At 38.0% G+C, this 21,174-nt stretch overlaps 2 protein-coding genes and 1 long non-coding RNA gene across 6 annotated transcripts in view; 1 reads left to right on the top strand and 2 right to left on the bottom strand.

Moving 5' to 3' along the window:
- LOC139943500 (ras and EF-hand domain-containing protein homolog) overlaps window positions 1-6,083 on the bottom strand; it is a 43,047-nt gene extending 36,964 nt beyond the window's left edge. For 2 of the 4 annotated variants that reach the window (XM_071940317.1, XM_071940316.1), the window contains exons 1-2: window positions 5,865-6,080; window positions 3,047-3,164 (exon numbers count right to left, since the gene is read on the bottom strand). The gene's annotated coding sequence lies outside the window, so the exon portion shown is untranslated. Of the gene's footprint in view, window positions 1-3,046; window positions 3,165-5,864 lie in introns of all 4 variants that reach the window. The other 2 variants (XM_071940314.1, XM_071940318.1) reach the window with 2 other exon arrangements.
- A 645-nt stretch (window positions 6,084-6,728) lies between these two features.
- Window positions 6,729-20,836, bottom strand: LOC139943090 (uncharacterized). Its single transcript, XM_071939906.1, has 7 exons — window positions 20,687-20,836; window positions 17,846-18,029; window positions 17,171-17,242; window positions 16,603-16,680; window positions 16,021-16,101; window positions 11,562-11,728; window positions 6,729-11,122 (listed from the first exon to the last, which is right to left on the bottom strand). The coding sequence occupies exons 1-7, from the start codon at window positions 20,706-20,708 to the stop codon at window positions 7,509-7,511; spliced, it is 4,218 nt and encodes a 1,405-aa protein (XP_071796007.1). The 5' UTR covers window positions 20,709-20,836; the 3' UTR covers window positions 6,729-7,508.
- LOC139943091 (uncharacterized) lies at window positions 12,106-15,163 on the top strand. The gene is made up of 4 exons (XR_011786746.1): window positions 12,106-12,291; window positions 13,186-13,298; window positions 13,701-13,812; window positions 14,488-15,163. It is a non-coding gene; the product is annotated as an uncharacterized lncRNA (long non-coding RNA).
- Window positions 20,837-21,174: the final 338 nt, after the last annotated feature.

Below are 21,174 nucleotides of genomic sequence, written 5' to 3'. Positions count from 1 at the left end.
GAATCTGAGAAGCATTACCTTGCACTCAATACTTAAAGGCAGTGGACACTATTGGTAATTACTCAAATTAATTATTAGCATAAAACCTTATTTGGTAATGAGTAATGGAGAGCTGTTGATAGTATAAAACTTTGTGAGAAACGGCTCCCTCTGAAGTAACGTAGTTTTCGAGAAAGAAGTAATTTTCAAAGAATTTGATTTCGAGACCTCAGTTTTAGAATTTGAGGTCTCGAAATCAAGCATCCGAAAGCGCACAACTTCGTGTGACAAGGGTGTTTTTTCTTTCATAGTTATCTCGCAACTACGACGACCAATTGAGCTCAATTATTTTTACAGGTTTGTTATTTTGTGCATAATGTTGAGATACACCAAGTGAGAAGACTGGTCTTTGACAATTACCAATAGTGTCCACTGTCTTTAAAGGCTTCTCGGATTGTGTGTTATATAAATTGATTCTTCCTGCGTGGACAAATTATTCGCTCAGGATTTTCGGGGATATCTCAAAAACACAACAACCTTTTTAAATCTTCATTTGATTGTCAAAAAGGAAAAAGAAAAAATGAATAATTTGCCTTTAAAGCAGGCGGACAACCTTTCGTCTAAAACCATCACACTTTAACTGACCCAACATAAGACATGCATTAAAAAAACTCCCTAAAAGTGTCATAGCAGATTAGAATTGAGTCGGATTCCAAGTTGGGAAAAGGCAGACCAGAATTGAGCCGAATTCCAAGTTGGGAAAAGCCAGATCAGAATTGAGCCGAATTCTAAGTTTGGAAAAGCCAGACCAGAATTGAGCCGAATTCCAAGTTTGGAAAAGCCAGACCAGAATTGAGCCGAATTCTAAGTTTGGAAAAGCCAGACCAGAATTGAGCCGAATTCTAAAGAAGTTTGGAAAGGCCAGACCGGAATTGAGCCGAATTCTAAGTTTGGAAAAGCCAGATCAGAGTTGAGCCGAATTCCAAGTTTGGAAAAGCCAGACCAGAGTTGAGCCGAATTCTAAGTTTGGAAAAGCCAGACCAGAATTGAGCCGAATTCCAAGTTTGGAAAAGCCAGATCAGAGTTGAGCCGAATTCCAAGTTGGGAAAAGCCGGGTCAGAATTGAGCCGAATTCCAAGTTTGGAAAAGCCAGACCAGAATTGAGCCGAATTCTAAGTTTGGAAAAGCCAGACGAGAATTGAGCCGAATTCCAAGTTTGGAAAAGCCAGATCAGAGTTGAGCCGAATTCCAAGTTTGGAAAAGCCAGATCAGAAATGAGCCGAATTCCAAGTTTGGAAAAGCCAGATCAGAAATGAGCCGAATTCCAAGTTTGGAAAAGCCAGACCGGAATTGAGCCGAATTCCAAGTTTGGATAAGCCAGATCAGAATTGAGCCGAATTCCAAGTTTGGAAAAGCCAGATCAGAATTGAGCCGAATTCTAAGTTTGGAACCGCCAGATCAGAATTGAGCCGAATTCCATATTTGGAAAAGCCATATCTTCTTCTGAGTCCTGGCCCGGAATCTGAGCCAAAACTTCCCAGAAAATATAAGAAGGAAATTCTAAGATTACATCTCAAACTAACAGTGAGACATAAGACCTAAGACAATTTTTTTTATTGAACTCCAAAAAGAAGAAATTGCATTGCACGCACAAATTTTAAAAAGCAGCACAAATGTAAAAAAGAAACAACGAATATAGATAAATCAAATCAAACTGGTAAAAAAAAAAAAAAAAAAACAATACGTGAACCATTATTTCGAAAACATTAAGGCCTTGCTACTATTATAGAAGAGCAAACCTTGTATTGAGTAGAGCATGTCATTCCAAAAACTCAATTATTCCGCAACTATCGTTTCAGATTGAGCAAATACTAAACACAATGAAAACAAATTAACTCAATTTATTGTCCGTACTTCATCGATTCCCTTTAATTACTGCTTCAAAGAGTCTTCTAGAATGTCGTCTGGTGTATATGAGTGACGTAAAAGGCGGAATCTACATCTGTGTTTTGTATAGACTATAAGTAATTAAAAAACCCAATACAGTTCTATCTGTGGAACAACAGATTACATGATTGTATAAAACCTTATTATTTTCTAGTTAACAGTGAACGTAAAAGGACAGCAACTTAATTACATCTGCGGGATGATTTTCTCGTTTTAATTCGTGGTATATAGAGTTAAATAACTGACGTCATTATACTTATTGTCAACTGATTTAATTAATTTGAACTGTAGTTGAAACAAAAACAGATTAACGCCGACGGTTGGTCTTCTAAAACTTGTTTAATTGGTTGTATACTTTTCAAGTAGTTTAAGCTATGTGTGGTGTCTAGTGGTAGTTTCTTACCTCACACATTGTTTTAATCCTACATAATGTAGATGTATACAATACAACATATTTGTGGCAATTTCATTAAAATGGGTGGTCGCGTTTTTGAGATATTGCTACTAATCCGGATCGATTAATTGTATGACCACTCAGGAAAACTAATCATTAGACCTACCACGGAATACACAATCTAAAAAATAAAAATCAAATTACAGTAGCGCTTCTAAGATTCAAATTTTGGGAGACAAACTGGTATATTTGTCCATAAACCTATCCACTTTACTTCGAAGTGAAATGATCATCAGAATGCTTTATACTATCGAAAACCGCTGTACTTCTGTAAACCTTCCCTAAAGGCAACGTTTGGTATTGTCAAAAAACAGTATAATCATTTGGTGCATCCCAACATATGCATAAAATATCAAACCTATACACAATTTGAGCTCAATTGTTCATCGAAGCTGCAAGGAAATGATGAAAGATAAACCCCCTTAATTGTTGCACAAAGTTATCTTAGAATTGTCTGAGAAAAGCTTCAGAAACGCTTCAGCAAATATCTGAGTGAGAAATTACTTCTTTCTCCAAACACTACGCTACATCAGAGGGAACCTTTCTGCCAATGTTTTAAATACTATCAACAGCTAGCCCATTCCTCGTTACCAAGTAAGTTGTGATACTACTTGTGTAATTACCAAACTTGTTCAGTGCCATTAAACATAGCATAACATTACTTACCTTTATTTAAAAGAGTTCCACCGGCTGAGAATTCTAAAACATGTCCTCTACCCTCAACATTTCATAGACGAATGTGTTATTACTCAGTTCCAATCAGCGAATAACCGTCGACACAGCTCTGCAAATCAAACAAGGTGATACGGAAATCGAAGAAAACGCAAGTTTACAGTATGCCTGGGGCGTTTTACGCTGGACGCATAAACATACACGTCACAACAGGGACAATTGGTCTCAGGGCCTGTTTAATAATCAATAGTTGTGAAACACAGTCTTGGTGTCTGGTATAAAGACTACATACCTAAAGGATGTTATTCTATTGTTGGTGTAATTTGGAACAAGGGATGTTTTTGTGTTGATTTGTATAATGAGCTTGGATAGAACATGGTACAGTCACTCAGTCGGGGAATGACCTATAGGCAAAATTAACAGGTGGACCTGTTCACACACCACATCTCCACACAAAATTCATTTAATTTAGACGACAATACCCGCGTCTTTTAAAAAGGCAAAGTTTTTCTTTTGTTTTTTTCGGAAACGTGACTCGATTGTTAATACAATCGTAGATGTACACACTAAAACTAACATCTGAATAATTATATCTGGTGGCGCTTTGCCGGAGCGAATTTTTCCACGCATGCAGAATAACGGTAATATAGGAGTACACACTCTCTCTGAGAAGCGTAACGCTACGATGGAATGCTTCTCAGAGTCAAACTTGGGGCATTAATACCGTTATCTGTTAACATAACCACATAACTTTGATGTAAAATGTTTCTAAAAACTGCTTTCAACTATCGAAAGCTGTGTAATGCTTCTGACCAAAGGTTTTTATTGCCGTTAATTTGAGTGATTTAACGTATACCCTTTAAACCTTAATTACAAAATGTGCGTAAAGCGTAGGAAACAATATGCAAACAAAACGTGTCTTGCTCATAATCTAACTCCCAAAGCAATTTGTCGACATGAGGGGTCCTTATTGGCAACATTAAACTCAAACAAAAACAAAGGTCAACATTATATTTAACAGCGTATAATGGTTGATGATCACTTTTATGTTCCTTGACATTCAAAATTGTATGTGTCTTTCCTATAAAAAAATTATAGAGAGGTTTGTTTGCTTATTGTGTGCGTATGAGACAAAACAAGTTAACTGTAGTCCTGTATTAAATGTTATCTGCTAAAGCGCAAAAACAGCTAAACTAAACGCTTAGCAGAATATGGCTACTAGCCACACTTCCATGTCACATCGTGAAGAAAGAACCTTCCTTCATGATGACATGTAGGCCTGCAATATGTGGGTGGTGTCCTGCCTTTTTGTGCTAAGCAGAAGCAACATGTTCTGCTTTCAGATTAGGGCCCAGTGGTCAATAGTCAACGAGCCTTTTCGAAAATCGTGGTCCGGGTCCAGCCCCACCAGTGGATCCGAACTAATGCACTTGTTTCGGAAAGGGTATGGCTCGTGTCACATGAGGCCAACCAGTTCCAAGCAATCTTTAAGAAGATAAAGCATTCGCGTTTCATCACATGCATTTATTCTTAGGGATCGTAAGACATTGTAAGCAAAATGACGCCCGTGCAACCAAAGTGGTCCTGTAGCATACACTGCAGTCGGTTGCCTCCAAGTTACCTGAAAAGTTGCCTCGTACGACAATGACCTAATATAATGTTTTAAAACACCATGAAACTTGTTATTTCGGTATTTTGTTGTCAACTAATGATACCACATCTCACGATCCTATTGAATATGGTTGTTTCAGTAAAATACATTAACAGGGTGTGCAACATTAAACCCACGTTACCAGCATGTAAAATTTGGTAGTCCACTAAGCAAAACGTGGGTTGGAAAGTTGTCTAAGCTTCGAAGTGTACCTGCATTCTATAGTTGTACCAATAATAACTTGGAGAGCCTACACATGGCCAAAGCAATCGTTTCGAAAAGGGTAACATGATGTACCAAACTTTGCTTTGGTCAGTTATAGATACACACGACGTGTCACGATACTAATGATCGTGAATGTTCCAATAACATTAATCAACAGGGTGCACAACTTTGCAAAGCCACACTACCTGGCTGTGGCTGTTGTATGCGCCGTAGCATGCAAAGCCACACTACCTGTCTGTGGCTGCTGTATGCGCCGTAGCACATTGTAAACCTTTAGGTGCTAAATATTAGGTATACAAAATTCTCATTGCAATTGCATGTACCTATCTTTCTGAAAGTCTGTGTATTACTCAGCGCCTTGAGTACTTTGTTTTGTAGATACGTGCGCAAGACTTCGATGTTACACTGCATAATAAACTACACATATTGCCAATAATTATTATTAACACAAATGTTGTACCAAGTTTTTAAACATGTTAAAATAATAAACATGCTTATCAGTTTGACACCTGCTCAAACATTTGGTAGCATTCAATTACACACAAGAACTAACCATGTTCTAGGTTATCATGTGGAAAGAATTGTACAAAAAGTTTAAGTATGCTTTGAAATGTGTTAAAATCTAAAACCTTGTTAAAACATTGATTTTAGAGTGTATATAAGCTGATAGTCAGCCATAATTTCCAAGTGGTGTTTTGGCCTTGTTTACATACAACGGTTACATGTTACACAAACACAATAAATCTAAACATGTTTAAGATTATCGTGTTAAAAACAGTGCTACAAATAGTATGCTTTGAAATGTGTTGAAAATCAAAACATTGTTTTTAGAGTGCAAAGCTTGTAGTCGGCCATAGTTTCTTAATGGTGTTTTGGCTTTGTTTACAACGGTTGCATGTTACCCACACTAAGCCCACCATACCCCATACCACTCACCTCGTTTGAGCTACCAATCCATCCACAACCAAACTCCAAGTTCACTGTAAACACCACAACAAAGCTCCAACCTCAATAATGTTAATATTGTCCTGTGTACAATGTATTCACCCATGCGGTCCACAGACACCGTTTTAGACTTACTGGCAACTCGAACCTGTAAACCAAACTGAGAAGGCGGCGGCCTTGGTATAATAAAGACACTTCATTGACAAGGTATTATTACCGTACATAAAGGACGTGCCAGTCAATATTTTCTATAGAACCGGTCCCCAATAGCGCTATTATGTGGATCGTCTACATAGAAGTGTTGTGACTCGTAAATATAGCTTGCTATAAGCATCAATAATCTATGTTTATGTAAATAGCACACTATGAGAACTTGTAACAATCCCATGTCTGCCACTCTAACCAGGTCCCAATTCCAAATTGCTGTTAAGCAGAAAATACTGCTTGACGAATTCTTTAAAACTGAGTGGGGCACCATTCACACCAGTGTAAACTTAATGTATCTTTGCCTGATGACCTGTTTCTGTTAAGCAATACTTTTATGTGCTTAGCAAGTTTGTTGTGCTTACATCCTTTTTTGGTCCCTGACCACGATTGTTCCGAAAATTTTGGTGTGATCCCCCTGGCTACAGTTACAGGTTGTATGGCTTCTGACTGGCACCCACGAACAAAGATGTTGACAAACATTCGGGACACCGCCAATATAGGGCTAGATTCAAGACAGCTCAGTTGGTAGAGCGCCGTCACGTTAATCTGTAGGTCGTTGGTACAAGTCCCACTTTAGTCAATTTGTCTTCGGTCAACCAAGGACAAAAAATACCCTTCAGGAACTAACATTCAGCCTTTGAATAATATTTATATTTATTTATTGATAACCGCAACACTAGAACATGTATCTCCAAATAAGAAGTAAGAAAGTAGTGAAGAAATTAAATTAAATAGTAATATATAATATTATAGAAAACCTTAACAAGTAAAACGTAAGTTCGGGTTTGGTCACAGAAGGTCACAACCATTTTGGTCAGACTGTCCCAAAAAGGTTTTGTGTTAAAACGGAGAACTCGAATTCTGCAGAAATTTGACAACAATTATCTGTATCTTTATCCTGGGTACTGTCTAATAAAGGGCTTCAGCTGAGATATTTACTATTTAAGATGGGGAAAAATAACCTCTTTCTCAAAAACCGTTCATCACAATGTTTAATACTATCAACAGCTCTCCACTGCTCGTTATCAATGAATGGTTGCTATTTAAAGGAACACGTTGCCTTGGATCGGTCGAGTTGGTCGGTGAAAAGCGTTTGTAACCGTTTGTTTGTTTTTTATCTTGCAAACTAACACGGTCGGCCATTTTATGACAGTCAAAAATTTGACTCCCATAAATGGCTGACCGTGTTTGTCGACGAGGCAAGGGAAAACCACGCAATTTCGAGTGATACTTGTGTGGATCATTATACTTTATTTTAAAATATCTGTCTAATCGTATGCATTTAAAAACAAACGGTTACAAACTCTTTTCGAAATTACCAATAGTGTCTAGACTAGTGCCTTTAATGGTTTTTGAAATGTTTTCTAAAGAATCAGACTGAGTCTTAGAATCAGACTGAGTCTTTCAAGACAGTGTAAGTTTTCCAAACTAGTCCTCAGCTTTCTGGACATCAGAAACATTTTGTAGATACTTGATGAGTAATTTCAGTTCTACTGGATCGATCGGATGTAATCGGATATCGATCGGGCTGTCAAGAATCGATGAACCGAAATCGCCGCTTGGGGATCGCTCTAGAAACAAATGTCTAGAATCGTTGTGGGATTTCTGCTCTGCTTTCAATTTCTCAGTAGATTTATCTTTAGAGTTTTTGGTATGAGGTGAGGAGAAAGTTGCCATATTGTCTGGATCTGAAGTTACTTCTGGTGTCTCCTCAGACACTTTGGATGGGTTCTTGTCAGAAGGTTGCGTTGTGGTTATTGTTTTCATGTCAGCATCGTAGTAATCGATTCCTTCATCATCGTCGGGTGATAGTGTTTCTTGTGTGGTGACTGGTTCAATGATGTCATTATTCGATACCACGGTATCAATCGTGGTCGGACTCGAATATTCCGGTGTCGAATACGTTGGTGTTATTCGATGTTCGTCAAGGAGTGATAATAACCTTTTGCGATATTCTTCTGTTCGTTCAAATTCCGACTGCAAAAATTGTGCGTCTTTTTTCAGATGAGGATGAATTTCCTGAAATAGTTCTCCTCTTGCTTCGGGTGCTGTTGTGACTGTCACTCTCACTTCTTTCACGAAATTGGTAATAGCTTTAGATACGTCTGGTTGTTGGGAACTACTTCCAGATTCAGGGTTTTCAAAGTCTTTTTTCCTAGACTTGGTGAGAGATTGAGCTTTGTCTTGGTGTTTGGAGCCAGTTACTGATTCAGGATTCGCAAAGTCTTCCTTCTCCGAACTGGTGAGAGCTTCAGTTTTGGCTTGGTGTTTAAAGACAGTTCTTGATTCGGGACTTTCAACGTCTTCTTTCCCTGACTTGGTGAGTGATTTAGCTTTGTCTTCCTGTTGGGTGCCAGTTACTGATTCGGGACTTTCAACGTCTTCTTTCCCTGACTTGGTGAGTGATTTAGCTTTGTCTTCCTGTTGGGTGCCAGTTACTGATTCGGGATTTTCAACGTCTTCTTCCCCGGACTTTGTGAGAGCTTGGGTTTTGCCTTGGTGCTGGGAGGCAGTTACTGGTTCAGATTCAGGACTCTCAACGTCTTCTTCCCCAGAATTGGTGAATGATTTAGCTTTGTATTGCTGTTGGGAGGCAGTTACTGAATTGGGACTGTCTTCTTTCTCCGAATTGATGAATGATTTAGCTTTGTATTGCTGTTGGGAGGCAGTTACTGAATCGGGGATCGACTCAACGTCTTCTTTCCCCGAATTGGTGAGAGCTTGGTATTGGGAGTCAATTTCAGATTCTGGATTCGCAATGTTATCTTCCCCTGACTTGGTGAGAGTTTGAGTGTTGTCTTTGTGTTGGGCACCACTACCAGATTTAAGGTCTTTAAAATCTGTTTTCCTTGAATTGGAGAGAGCTTTTGATTTGTCATGGTGCTGTGAGCCAATTAATGATTCAAGATTCTCAACGTCTTCAGTCCCAGAATCGGTGAGGGCTTGGGCTTTGTCTTGCTGCTGGAAGCCATTTACTGATTCAGGTTTCTCAATGTTTTCTTTCTCCGAATTGGCGAAAGATTGAGCTTTGTGTTTGGAGCCAGTTACTGATTCAGGATTCTCAACGTCTTCTTTCTCAGATTCGGTGAAAGATTGAACTTTTTCTTGCTGCTCAGAGCCAGTTACTGACTCAGATTTAGGATTCGCAACGTCTTCTTTCTCCGACTTGATGAGCGCTTGAGCTTTGTCTTTGTGTTTGGGGCCAGTTACCGATTCAGGTTTCTCATCGTCTTCTTTCTCCGAATCGATGAGAGCTTGAGCATTTATTTTGTGTTTGGAGCCAGTTACTGATTCAGGTTGCTCATCGTCTGCTTTCCCCGAATCGATAAGAGATTGAGCTTTGCCTTTGTGTTTGGGGCGAGTTACCGATTCAGGTTTCTCATCGTCTTCTTCCTCCGACTTGATGAGAGCTTGAGCTTTGTCTTTGTGTTGGGTGCCAGTTACCGATTCAGGTTTCTCATCGTCTTCTTTCTCTGAATCGGTGAAAGATTGAGCTTTTATTTTGTGTTTGGGGCCAGTTACTGATTCAGGTTGCTCATCGTCTGCTTTCCCCGAATCGATAAAAGATTGAGCTTTGTGTTCATGTTTGGGGCGAGTTACCGATTCAGGTTTCTCGTCGTCTTCTTTCTCTGAATCGGTGAAAGATTGAGCTTTTATTTTGTGTTTGGAGCCAGTTACTGATTCTGGTTGCTCACCGTCTGCTTTCCCCGAATCGATAAGAGATTGAGCTTTGTCTTTATGTTTGGGGCGAGTTACCGATTCAGGTTTCTCGTCGTCTTCTTTCTCCGAATCGATGAGAGCTTGAACTTTTATTGTGTGTTTGGAGCCAGTTACTGATTCAGGTTGCTCATCGTCTGCTTTCCCCGAATCGATAAGAGATTGAGCTTTGTCTTTATGTTTGGGGCGAGTTACTGATTCAGGTTTCTCATCGTCTTCTTTCTCCGAATCGGTGAAAGATTGAGCTTTTACTGTGTGTTTGGAGCCAGTTACTGTTTCAGGTTGCTCATCGTCTGCTTTCCCCGAATCGATTAGAGATTGAGCTTTGTCTTTATGTTTGGGGCGAGTTACCGATTCAGGTTTCTCGTCGTCGTCTTTCTCCGAATCGATGAGAGCTTGAACTTTTATTGTGTGTTTGGAGCCAGTTACTGATTCAGGTTGCTCATCGTCTGCTTTCCCCGAATCGATAAGAGATTGAGCTTTGTCTTTATGTTTGGGGCGAGTTACTGATTCAGGTTTCTCATCGTCTTCTTTCTCCGAATCGGTGAAAGATTGAGCTTTTACTGTGTGTTTGGAGCCAGTTACTGATTCAGGTTGCTCATCGTCTGCTTTCCCCGAATCGATTAGAGATTGAGCTTTGTCTTTATGTTTGGGGCGAGTTACCGATTCAGGTTGCTCATCGTCTTCTTTCAACCAATTGAAGAGAGCTCGGTTTTTGTCTGTGTGTTTGGTTCCAGTTACCGATTCAAGATTCGCAAGATTCTCTTTGACTTTGTGGTCGTCTTCTTTCTCCGAATCGATGAGAGCTTGAGCGTTTATTTTGTGTTGCGAGCCAGTTACTGAGTCAGGTTTCTCATCGTCTTCTTTCTCCGACTTGATGAGAGCTTGAGCGTTTATTTTGTGTTTGGAGCCAGTTACTGATTCAGGTTGCTCATCGTCTTCTTTCACCGAATCGGTGAAAGACTGAGCTTTGTCTTTGTGTGTGGAGCCATTTACTGATTCATGTTTCTCAACGTCTTCTTTCTTTGAATCAGTGAAAGACTGAGCTTTTATTTTGTGTTTGGAGTCAGTTACTGATTCAGATTTCTCAACGTCTTTTTTCAACCAATTGAAGAGAGCTCGATTTTTGTCTGTGTGTTTGGTCCCAGTTACCGATTCAAGGTTCTCAACGTCTTGATCCTCATCAAGATCTTTATCCTCATCTTCGTCTTCTTCATCAACATCTTTCCCAACCTTGGAACTGGAAAACTCGTCCATCACTTTGCTCCTTTCATCTGCAGACGATTCATGCTTCACTTCATGAACATGTGTCGAGTTCAAACTTCCTGTTGTAATACAAATTAACTTAAGATTTAACGAATTCTTCTTCCTCGAGATAATCTGTAGTATGATTATTTTTAGCAGTTGATTAATATTTATCAAATCATAAATCATAAGGGAAACTGATTGGGTAAATGTGTGTATGATTTAGGGTTGAACGAAGAAACATTGCCTGGAGCGTGATTTGAACCAATGTCCTCTGGATTAACGCGCTCGGCGCTCAACCATGCACCAACTGAGCTATCTTTAATGGCGGTCTCTTAGAACAAAGATTGAAAATATGGAGACCGCCAACAACGGGCTGGATAGAGCGGTAGAGCGCCGGCACGCTAATCCGAAGGTCGTTGGTTCAAGTCTTGCTCTAGTCAATGTTTCTTTCTTCAAACCTCAAATCAGCTGATAAGTATGTAAATGGTCTCAAGTTCAAACTAGGTTCATTCTTACCGCATAGTTCAATTAGTTCCGTCGAAGTGTAAGTATCTTCGTCAAACCCGGCCTCTTTACAATGTGTAGAGGGCGCTAGATTTGGCACTCCTAGAAGCATCACGTGATGACTGTTTATCCAATCAAGAAGCTCACAGCTGCACTCTAAACGATTCTTAGTTAGATCTCTGAAAAGATTGAAGCAAAGATAGAGAAGATCAGTATGGAACTAGACATGTTTTCCATTTTACATGCCTATACAATAAACTGCTTCCCTCTCTTCCGGTTTCCTGGCGGTTAAGACTGATCCTACACTCTAAATTACAGAGATTTAAATTTAAATCTTTTATAGGATTAAAATAAAAATAAATCCTAAAGATTTATTTTTAGTCCAAATCGATTTAATAAATCAACAACTATCCGCAGAATCTATTTTGTTTTTCAATCCTCCGAACGATTAAAAAAGGACGTCAACTTTATGGACAGTGGACCAATCAGCGTGACGCGATTTCGTGACGTATTGCACAAACGTACAACTCAAAACTTTGTCGGCAGCCATTAAAATAAACCGACTGTGTGTGCGCTGCTAGCTAGCTACACAACTACTGCTGTCTGCTGCATGCTTAAACGCGCACGTTCAATTACAAATGTAAACGTACATGAACGATGATCAGTCATTCATAGTCACACAAGTTTCTTCGGTCAGAACAGTCGGCAGTAAGGAGGCAAAACTTCAATATTATTTCAGGAGGTAGGTGAATCCAATCTTATGTAGGACGTAGACGTATATCGGATAGGATATGGATAGGTTTTTGCAATGATTGTTTACACGACGATAGTGGTAAAAATTATATCTCGACGAAATTTTGTTAATGTAATACATTTTATACAACGTCCACGTATATTTTGGTGTTGTATTAAAGTCAGTGTGAACATCGTTGTTTTAACTAAATAAACCAAACATTAACCATTCCAATGGAGAAACGTTATCATGTCCATGGCCATGACCACACTCCGCATAGACAGAGACAACGAACTTGAATTGAAGAGGAAAAGAGTGAATTCAAGACCGATTTTCACTCAGTTTCCCCCACCAAGTTCATTTTTTTCCCAGCGACGGCGGCGGACCAGACTTCAGCTCCCCGTTGCATGGGCCCTATATAGTACTCTCATTACAGTTCACGAACGGAAGTGTTTTACTGTTTGGTGTTGCTTTTGAGTTTTGTTGGTCACCCAACATGATAATTAATATATGTAGATACGGCAATATTTTACAATAGAAACGTGTCTAATTTATAGACTATGTGCTCTAAAAATGAAGAAAGAACGATTTCGATAGGCTAGCAAATTTAAATTAGTTAGAGAATCATGTTTCTTTTTAATAATATATCTTGAGTGAACCCACATAGTGGTTTTGTTTTGCAGAATAAATAATTTAAGAAAATGTAGTTTTAAATCCTAGAAAATATAATGCACAGATTTTTTGCGAGTCGAAAAAAACAAAACATGACACAATTTTGTTAGACCAAATTGTCTCTAGTTAAAGCTTTGTTTGAAGTTCCATAGGCTATTACTAAAACTCTTCATAATAATGTGAGGTTTTTCTTAATTGTTATTCGTCTGAATGTTTCCATTTTTCATACAGGTGACCTGTCTTCCTTCTGGTCGCTGTTTACAGTTTTCTTCGTTCAGGCAAAGTCAAGAGATTTCAATTGTATCTGATGCAAATTCCAACGTTATTCCAGTCAGATCAAGCTGGTAAGCATGTCTTGTGTTTTTTTCGTTGATATATTGTTTCCATGTAATACAATTAAGATACAATTAAAATTTTGCATTTGTTGGCATGGTTGCTATAAAGGAAAGCAATACTTTTTACGATATATGGTGGGAGATATAATTTAATACAAAGCTGTTTTTAAAAACGAGTGGCTTGTTTGTATATGGCCACCTGAGCCCTATTGCAAGAGCCTCAACAACATAAACTAAAAAATAGAGACTGACATGTTTTTTATATTCAACGATTGTGTGCTGGTCAACAGAAAAACAACCGTAAATTACAGTGACATATACTTTACATTGAGTTAATGCTACCATTTTCCATGGTAATGATGTGGGGGGTTTGTTAACACTAACAGTCGTCTGGATGTTTTCATGTTCCAGGTGACCTTTTTTCCAATAGTGTTTGCTGTTTACAGTTTCCTTCATCCAGTGTAGAGATCAAGAGGTTTCAATTGTAGCTGTTGAGGTTCAGAACATTATTCAGAACAAGCTGGTAAGTACTATTTCCCCTAGATGGAGGTTGTTTAAAATTATGTTTCCTTTACTGAAATGTAACAGTGGTCCATTTCACTATAACATTCATTGCAAGACAAATTGTCAGTATTACCTTGCTAATTTGTATAGTGACATCACACTTTACTTAGCAACTGCGATTGATTTGCAGCTAAAATCAAACTTAGTTCTTTGTGAAACCTGGGCCTACTAATTCACTTTAAGCCACAATGTTGTTTAAATCAACTCTATCAGAAATAACTCACGTTTATTTAGAACTTGATTTCTTTGATGCGATTCCTTTTGCTTTAAACAAGGAGTGAGTTTATAATAATATCATTTGAAAAACAATCACATATCCACGTTTGAGGGGCCCCTATAATAGCTGATAGCTGATAATTTGAAAGTATTTAATCTTGTCACATAAACATGCGGATTCACCTATATCAAGGTCACATTCACATACAGGTCCAGGGTCACGTTTGTGTTTGTTGTATTATACATACATGTTTTTTATCATGGTTATGTCGACCAGGGACGGAATTCTTCAAAGACGTTTCTTTGGGAATTAAACAGCCCCCCCCCCCCCCCTTTTCCAAACCGGTCAAGAAAAAACTGTGCATTTCAAATGAGAACATTTCATTATCACGAGCATGTTTTGTTTTTTCAAATACAGGAGGGGAGTAGCACACACATCGATGAAGCAGTTACAAACTTGACATCTATAGAGATACAGCAACCTGAACAGCTTCCCTGCGAGAAAGCTGAAGCAGTTTGTCTTTTGTATGGATTGCATTCCCGTTAGTGTGGGGGGGGGGGTCGTCAGTAGTTGAAACTTTTGATAAGTTCATAAAATCCGTTATTTTGAGTGTGGGTCAGACTATTCTGAAAAACCAACAACTTTGGAGATCCTTGCTGCAATGAAATCCGGTTATCCAACTGATATCAAACATAATTCACAAATCTAATTTGAAGTGGCATTTCCTTGGATACAGCATACAGTTTTGCTGAAAATAAATAATTTGTAGGAGAAAGGTAGTTCATCAGTTAATTCAAAAGCATTTAACAAATTGTGGCAATATCTTTTTTTTTTTTAACAAGTTATTTGAAATAAAGTTAGTGTCGTTACTAGACTGTCCATGTTCACCCTATCTAGGAAACAAACAAAATGTTTTGTTTTAAAATAAATCTCTCAAATGTGCCCAGAGGCTGTAAACAACTGGTTAACAACCACTCGAATCTTCTTAGAATTGTTGAATGAAATTGCAGATTTAAACCTTGAGTGATAAACATGTAGCTACAAAATAGAACTTTTCATGTTTATGGAAACATAGGTCAAATGTATGTCGAGGTTTATTGTCAAAACTATGTGTATTATTTAACTTGTATACTTGAAAATAAAATTTTGAAGGCAAATATTTTAAAACTGTTGTTTTTACTTTGTTTTGTTTTTCCTGCTGGTTCAGAAACCGTGTTTACTGTTTTAATCCCAAGGAGGATTAGAAATGAATCCGAAAAGATTGCTAGCATCTAGGTTTAAATCATTCAATGGGTGAAGGTTAAATCTGTAAAGATTTGGAAAAATAAATCCACTGGGATTGATTTAATTAATCCTCCACAGACTTAATTGTTTTAATCTTTTGAAAGATTAATTTTAAATCCACGCTGATTGGTCCCTAACGACAATCCTTGAAAGATTTAAAATTTAATCCTGTGGATTTAAATTTAAATCCTTGTAATTTAGAGTGTACTCCGTACGTGCCAGGCACTGTCTTTGGAACAACCTTCCATCACTTCAACTCAGACAACACATCTCAAAACATATCTAATTCTGAAATCATAGCTTTGGCCTTTTGTTGTATCTGTGTATAGCAGGGTTATTGACTCTGCGTCAGGAGTGCCATCATTAACAGACATGGCACATTAGAAATTCCACAACCATAATAGCGACAGTTGTCAATTCGAACATGAATTTAATACACGGGCTTACCGACACCAAAGTGACATAAGAAAGATTGAACAGAATAGAATGAAACATATGGATTGGATGGCATTGCATGAGCCATAATGAGGTGTCAATGTATATCGGCTTTGCGATGTTAAAAGCCATCTATATCCGTGGTAGCAGAATATAACAAGACACAATCAACCAGTATAGATAGGCCTCATGGTTCACAAACTGAATTATTATTACTAGAAAATAACTTACAGAAATCGTAGTTGACCCAGGCCCTCCATTGCGGTAGCTAGACCATGTGGGGCGACGTTGTGCTTCAGCTTCTGGAAGGTTCTGATTCAGGGGAAAATAATACATTTTTGTCAGACGTTCTTGACAGTATCTTCTTCTAATGATTATCAATGTATGTGTATTATTGATTTTTTGAACCGTTCGTTTCTTTCAATAATAAATGCAGAAGTACACAATAAAACTATAACATCATATTTAAAAAAAAAAAACATTTCAGAAGGAGGCCGCGTTTTTTGAGACATTATTGTCGAAAATCCGGAGCCAAAGGTGTCCAATAAATGAAGAATATTCCCTATTGTATTTTTATACGCAATCTGAGAAGTGTTAATGTTTGTCCGATTCAGTGCTGTGGGCTAATTTTTTATTTTATTTTTTTATTTTATTTTTTTCCCGTAACTATACGTTACTTCGAAGTGAAACGTTTCTTGAAATACTTTATTCTATCAAACGCTGGTGTAGGCTTAATTTTCTGCCCACAAGTTTTTTTTTAATGTCCTCATTAATTTTAAGAGTGATATCGAAGCTTATTTCCAGTTAACTTACATTGCTTTGATGTGTTTCATTCCTTGGAAGAAATCTGGAGGAAGGTATTTCACATCCCCTGAACCAGAATCGTGAAGTCTGTATGAGAAATAATAGATTGTACATAAAATGTTGCATTAGTGGTATAAGGTCTACAAAAACACTTGCTTGGCGAAGATAGCAGTATGTTTGCAGTAACACCATGTGGGCCCTTATAATTGTATGTAAATAAGTATAGGATTTTAAACATGGTGGAAATACATTATGTACATAGCGGGGTACATCATTGGGGTGAATTCCAAACAAAGTTTCCCCACTAATATTTATGTGATTTAAAATGATCGGATGACATGTTTTGAAAATTGATGCATATTATACGACATGAATCAGCAACCCTGAGTCGGTGGCATATGGAAATCTGTCCCACGGATATTCTGTCCCCAGATGGGAAATAAACAGGGGCCAGAGAAGCAGGATTCAACAGAGGGCGCTACCAGAAGAAGATTCACAGTTCACCGTATGGGGGAAAAAATCTCCTGCCACACCAGTTCAACTTAGACATAAATATATTGCCTATAGTGTTGCTTACATGAGATCAGTGACATCGGGTGCGTGTTTGATGTAGCTTCGCATAGAACCCGCAGAAACGTGACGTAGCTCTCTAAAGATATTATGGACAGGTGTCAAGAACATTATAGAATTGATATTAATTTAATAAGATTTAAAACTGATATACAATGCCAATCTCTCTAAGCCAAACCGTACAATGAAGTCATACATTGATGACCCAAAGTGAAGCTGTGTTATTTGTCTGATAGTACACTTAATATAGAAGGATAATTTTAAACCATCAAACGAAAATATTTTGTCTCAGGTGAACCCGTTTAAAAGAAATTATTTTTGCAAAGTACCACAGAAAAAGAAATCACGATTTTTTTTCTTCTTCAAACTGACTTGCTGCTGCCCGCTTTCATGAGGCACTCCTCCCATTCCCAAGCAAAATTAATATGACTTTTTTGTTATCAACCCCCAAAAAAATGATAAAAGTTGAAAGCACTGAGACCCCAGGTTCTGATAGATTTTATCTTTACACAATCTATTAATTGCATGACTCTAAAACGTTATCGTTGAAAAGTAACTGTGGGTTTACAAACAATTGATAATTACATTGGTGCACGACTTGTCACCTAATGTGTGGTGCACTCTTGCAAGCTAAGCTATTGTACCCCCCTCCCCTTTTTGAGTTTGCTAGAAATGCTCTTACAGTGTTTTAATTGACGGAGGGAAGTCCTTGCTGGGCCCCTTGTCTTTGAAACAAATAGCTGTATGTCTTTCTGAAGGAGGCCCTCTACAGCTGCAACCAGTCGGACACTTCTTAGCAAAGACTGACGTCACGGTGACGCAAAACAGCAAACTCCACCAAATCAAACTCCTCATAATTGCTCTTTCTGTAGTGTAAGTAATTCAATCAATTATCACAAATCTGTTAGTAATTATAACCAATCAAAGCAGAGATAATAAGAAACAGACATGATTTGGTTCTCTAAACAAATTGTGATTTGGTTCTCAGTGGTCTATAGTGGTTAGACTAAAGAACTTGCAATCCAAAGGTTGGAGGTTTGAATCCCCAGCTGTTTATTTATTCCACATGACTAGAATAAACATTGCCGTTTATAGTTACTGGTCTACAATATTTCTTGATTTGCGCAGTTCATAATCATAGATATTAAACCAATGATAGAGATTAGTTGTTGCCAGCTTTGCGTTTATATCCCAGTGCGGGAGTTTGCCGAGTTCCATTGATGGGTAGATCATAAATAAACGAACAAAAACAACAAAAGATGTAATTTGGTGCAATAATACTTAATACTATTGTTACACCAGATACAATTATCTCCATTTGGCTTCCTATCATGCTCGCGTCATCTTTAAAATTCTCCTCCAAACATTTCAATTCAGTCACGGAAGTTGACCAACCTACCTGAAGTGAGAGAACTACTCACTGTATGCACCCTCCTACTAGAACCCCCCGTTCTGAATACAAAGATGCCCTTGTTGTTATCCCCTTTTGCCACCAAAACATAACGGTCAACGTAGTTTTCAATTTGCTGCACATACAATCTCCCCTCACCCATCAAACTTGTTACATGTTAAAGCCAGTGGACACTATTGGTAATTATCAAAGACCAGTCTTCTCACTTAAAGTCACCTGGAAATGGTATTTTTTTCAAAATAAAGCTTTTGTCACTAATATATGTGTTTTGATGAGTGGAATGTGAATAAACAGTTAACTAAGGTTTAAAAAAATCAGTTCTTATGTTATTTACAAAATTAAGAGTAGACCCCGACCCGAGAGGGCGCTGTTCGTGACGTAAATCGAGGCAGACTTTGCCTGTAATGCGTAGACACCGCTGCTTACTCGCTGACAGTTATTTTTGCGCATGTGCGAAGTTGTTGACGAGCGCTCTCTTGAGTCAAAATCGTAAACAAAACATAGCCTTTCAACCGTTGAAAACGATCTGGGGTCATCGCGATTTTTGACCAATTAAAAGCCAAGATGGAAAACTAAACATGAATATGCAATGAAGTTAGTTGCGATGGTCGGATTTTGAGTCGAATTGATCCTTCAAAATCTACGTAATGTGAATTTTCTTGTTGAGAAATAGACCTCACACGTAATAAATATATAACAACTAATGTTTTCCACTAAAAATTGAGAGAGCAAACCCTTTGAAAACAATTCCCTGTTTATTTTTGTAACACATGACGACGTTCTGGTGAAGCATTTTTATCAAGAGTAATGTACACAAGCATTGGGCAATTGTCGCTTTTTGTGACGTGTGCAAACTGTAATAAACATTGTGCATTGTATGCGTTTGTTTAGTTTGTATGTGAAACATGTGGGCCGCGTCAGAAAAACGTTGGTGGAATCCCACTGATTTTAATTAATCCAGAGGGTTTGCTGCTATATAAACGGAATAATTTGATAGAATAATAATTTTCCTCTACAACAAACATTGTTTTAATATCAGGGAAATTCAATTTTACTCACAAACGCCAACAAAACTCATCGTTAAAGTCATAGAAACATGCACAAAACAGCGATGGGTCACTGCTGTGAATAATTTATCTAATGTTGGACTTTCTGAAAATCTCGCGCATGCGCAAAACTATTTGGCACTCGATGTAGAGCTCTGAACAGCGGTGTAGAGTAAACACAATTGCAAAGTACATGTACGGACCAAGTCGTGAGTTTGTACGTTTCAAAAAAAGATTTTTTTGGTTTTTTTTCCGGCAATGCCGACCAGGTGTATTGCTGCTGAATGCAGAAAAACTTTTTGAAACGTACCAACTCACGACTTGGACGTACATGTACTTTGCACGTGTGTTTACTATACGCATTGCAGGCAAAGTCTGCCTCGATTGACGTCACATAAGGGGTAGGCGGAATCAGCCCCCCAAACAACTTAAAATTTTTTCTAAACATATAAATCGTGACAAACAATTACTAAAAAAATTGTTTTATTGTTCGTAAGCATTTACTCTTATGTTTGAAAGAAAGTGAATTATATTTCCAGGTGACTTTAATGTATCTCAACATATGCATGATAAACTAACAAACCTGTGAAAATTTGAGCTCAATTGGTCGTCGGAGTTGCGAGATAACTAAAAAAGAAAAAACACCCTTGTCACACGAAGATGCTTGATTTCGAGACCTCAAATTCTAAACTTGAGGTTTCGAAATCAAATTCGTGGAAAATTACTTCTTTCTTGAAAACTACGTCACTTCAAAGGGAGCCGTTTCTCACAATGTTTTATACTATCAACCTCTCCCCCATTACTCAGTACCATGTAAGGTTTTATGCTAATAATTATTTTGAGTAATTACCAATAGTGTCCACTGCCTTTAAATGTTCAAGTTTTTCATGAACTGAAATACTTGAGAAGGCACAACTCTCTACCATCGTTACTTAGGTTTTTGAATAAAAGCTGTCTCTCTACCATTGTTATTAACTTATTGAGGGAGGGGGGGTGGATACCCAACCATTTTCCATCACCTTTAAATGAACCAAAATGTTACTGTCAAAACGATTGAAAAGCTTACCTTTTTTCAAATTGTTGTCCATAGGTTCTTTATTTTGAAGTTCATATAAATAGCATGCATCATTTGATATAAACTTGAGAAAGAATATTATGCACACACACCTAGCAATCCAAATACTGTTAATCGCTCTGCGCGTCCGTCCACATTCCACAGAACTCTGGGCTTAGTATGCGTCATGTGACGCGCGTGGTTCCTTTAAGGTAGATGGGTCAACGCGCGCGGTACGCCGTGTCGATGTCTTGTGTCGCGCAAGCACGCAAAGACTGTGCAAGTCTCGCGCAGATTTGAACTTCCGGGACCATTGTGGTCCCAACCTTATGAAGTTTTACGTTGGGGAGATTTTGTTTCGTCCATTACTTTAATCTAGTGTAGTTTATGACCATAAAAATGACATATGTTGTTAAAAATGTAATACTAATTAACAACATATATAAAAGTAAAAATAAAGTCAACATTATAACGAAGAAAAACCGATATTTAAACTTGAC

Source organism: Asterias amurensis, chromosome 10 (genome assembly GCF_032118995.1).
Source record: "Asterias amurensis chromosome 10, ASM3211899v1".
NCBI classification, from domain to species: domain Eukaryota; kingdom Metazoa; phylum Echinodermata; class Asteroidea; order Forcipulatida; family Asteriidae; genus Asterias; species Asterias amurensis.
Note: the sequence above shows the minus strand (reverse complement) of the source record. Positions and strands in the feature narration are given on the sequence as shown.

Excerpts from the sequence above, each read along its gene's own strand:
- LOC139943090 (XM_071939906.1), bottom strand. The coding sequence starts at position 20,708 with ATGGACAACAATTTGAAAAAAG. Across the intron at positions 17,243-17,845 it reads CCTCCGTCAATTAAAACACT|AGAGCTACGTCACGTTTCTG; the intron begins GTAAGAGCATTT and ends TAATATCTTTAG. Across the intron at positions 11,123-11,561 it reads GGAACTAATTGAACTATGCG|GAAGTTTGAACTCGACACAT; the intron begins GTAAGAATGAAC and ends GTATTACAACAG.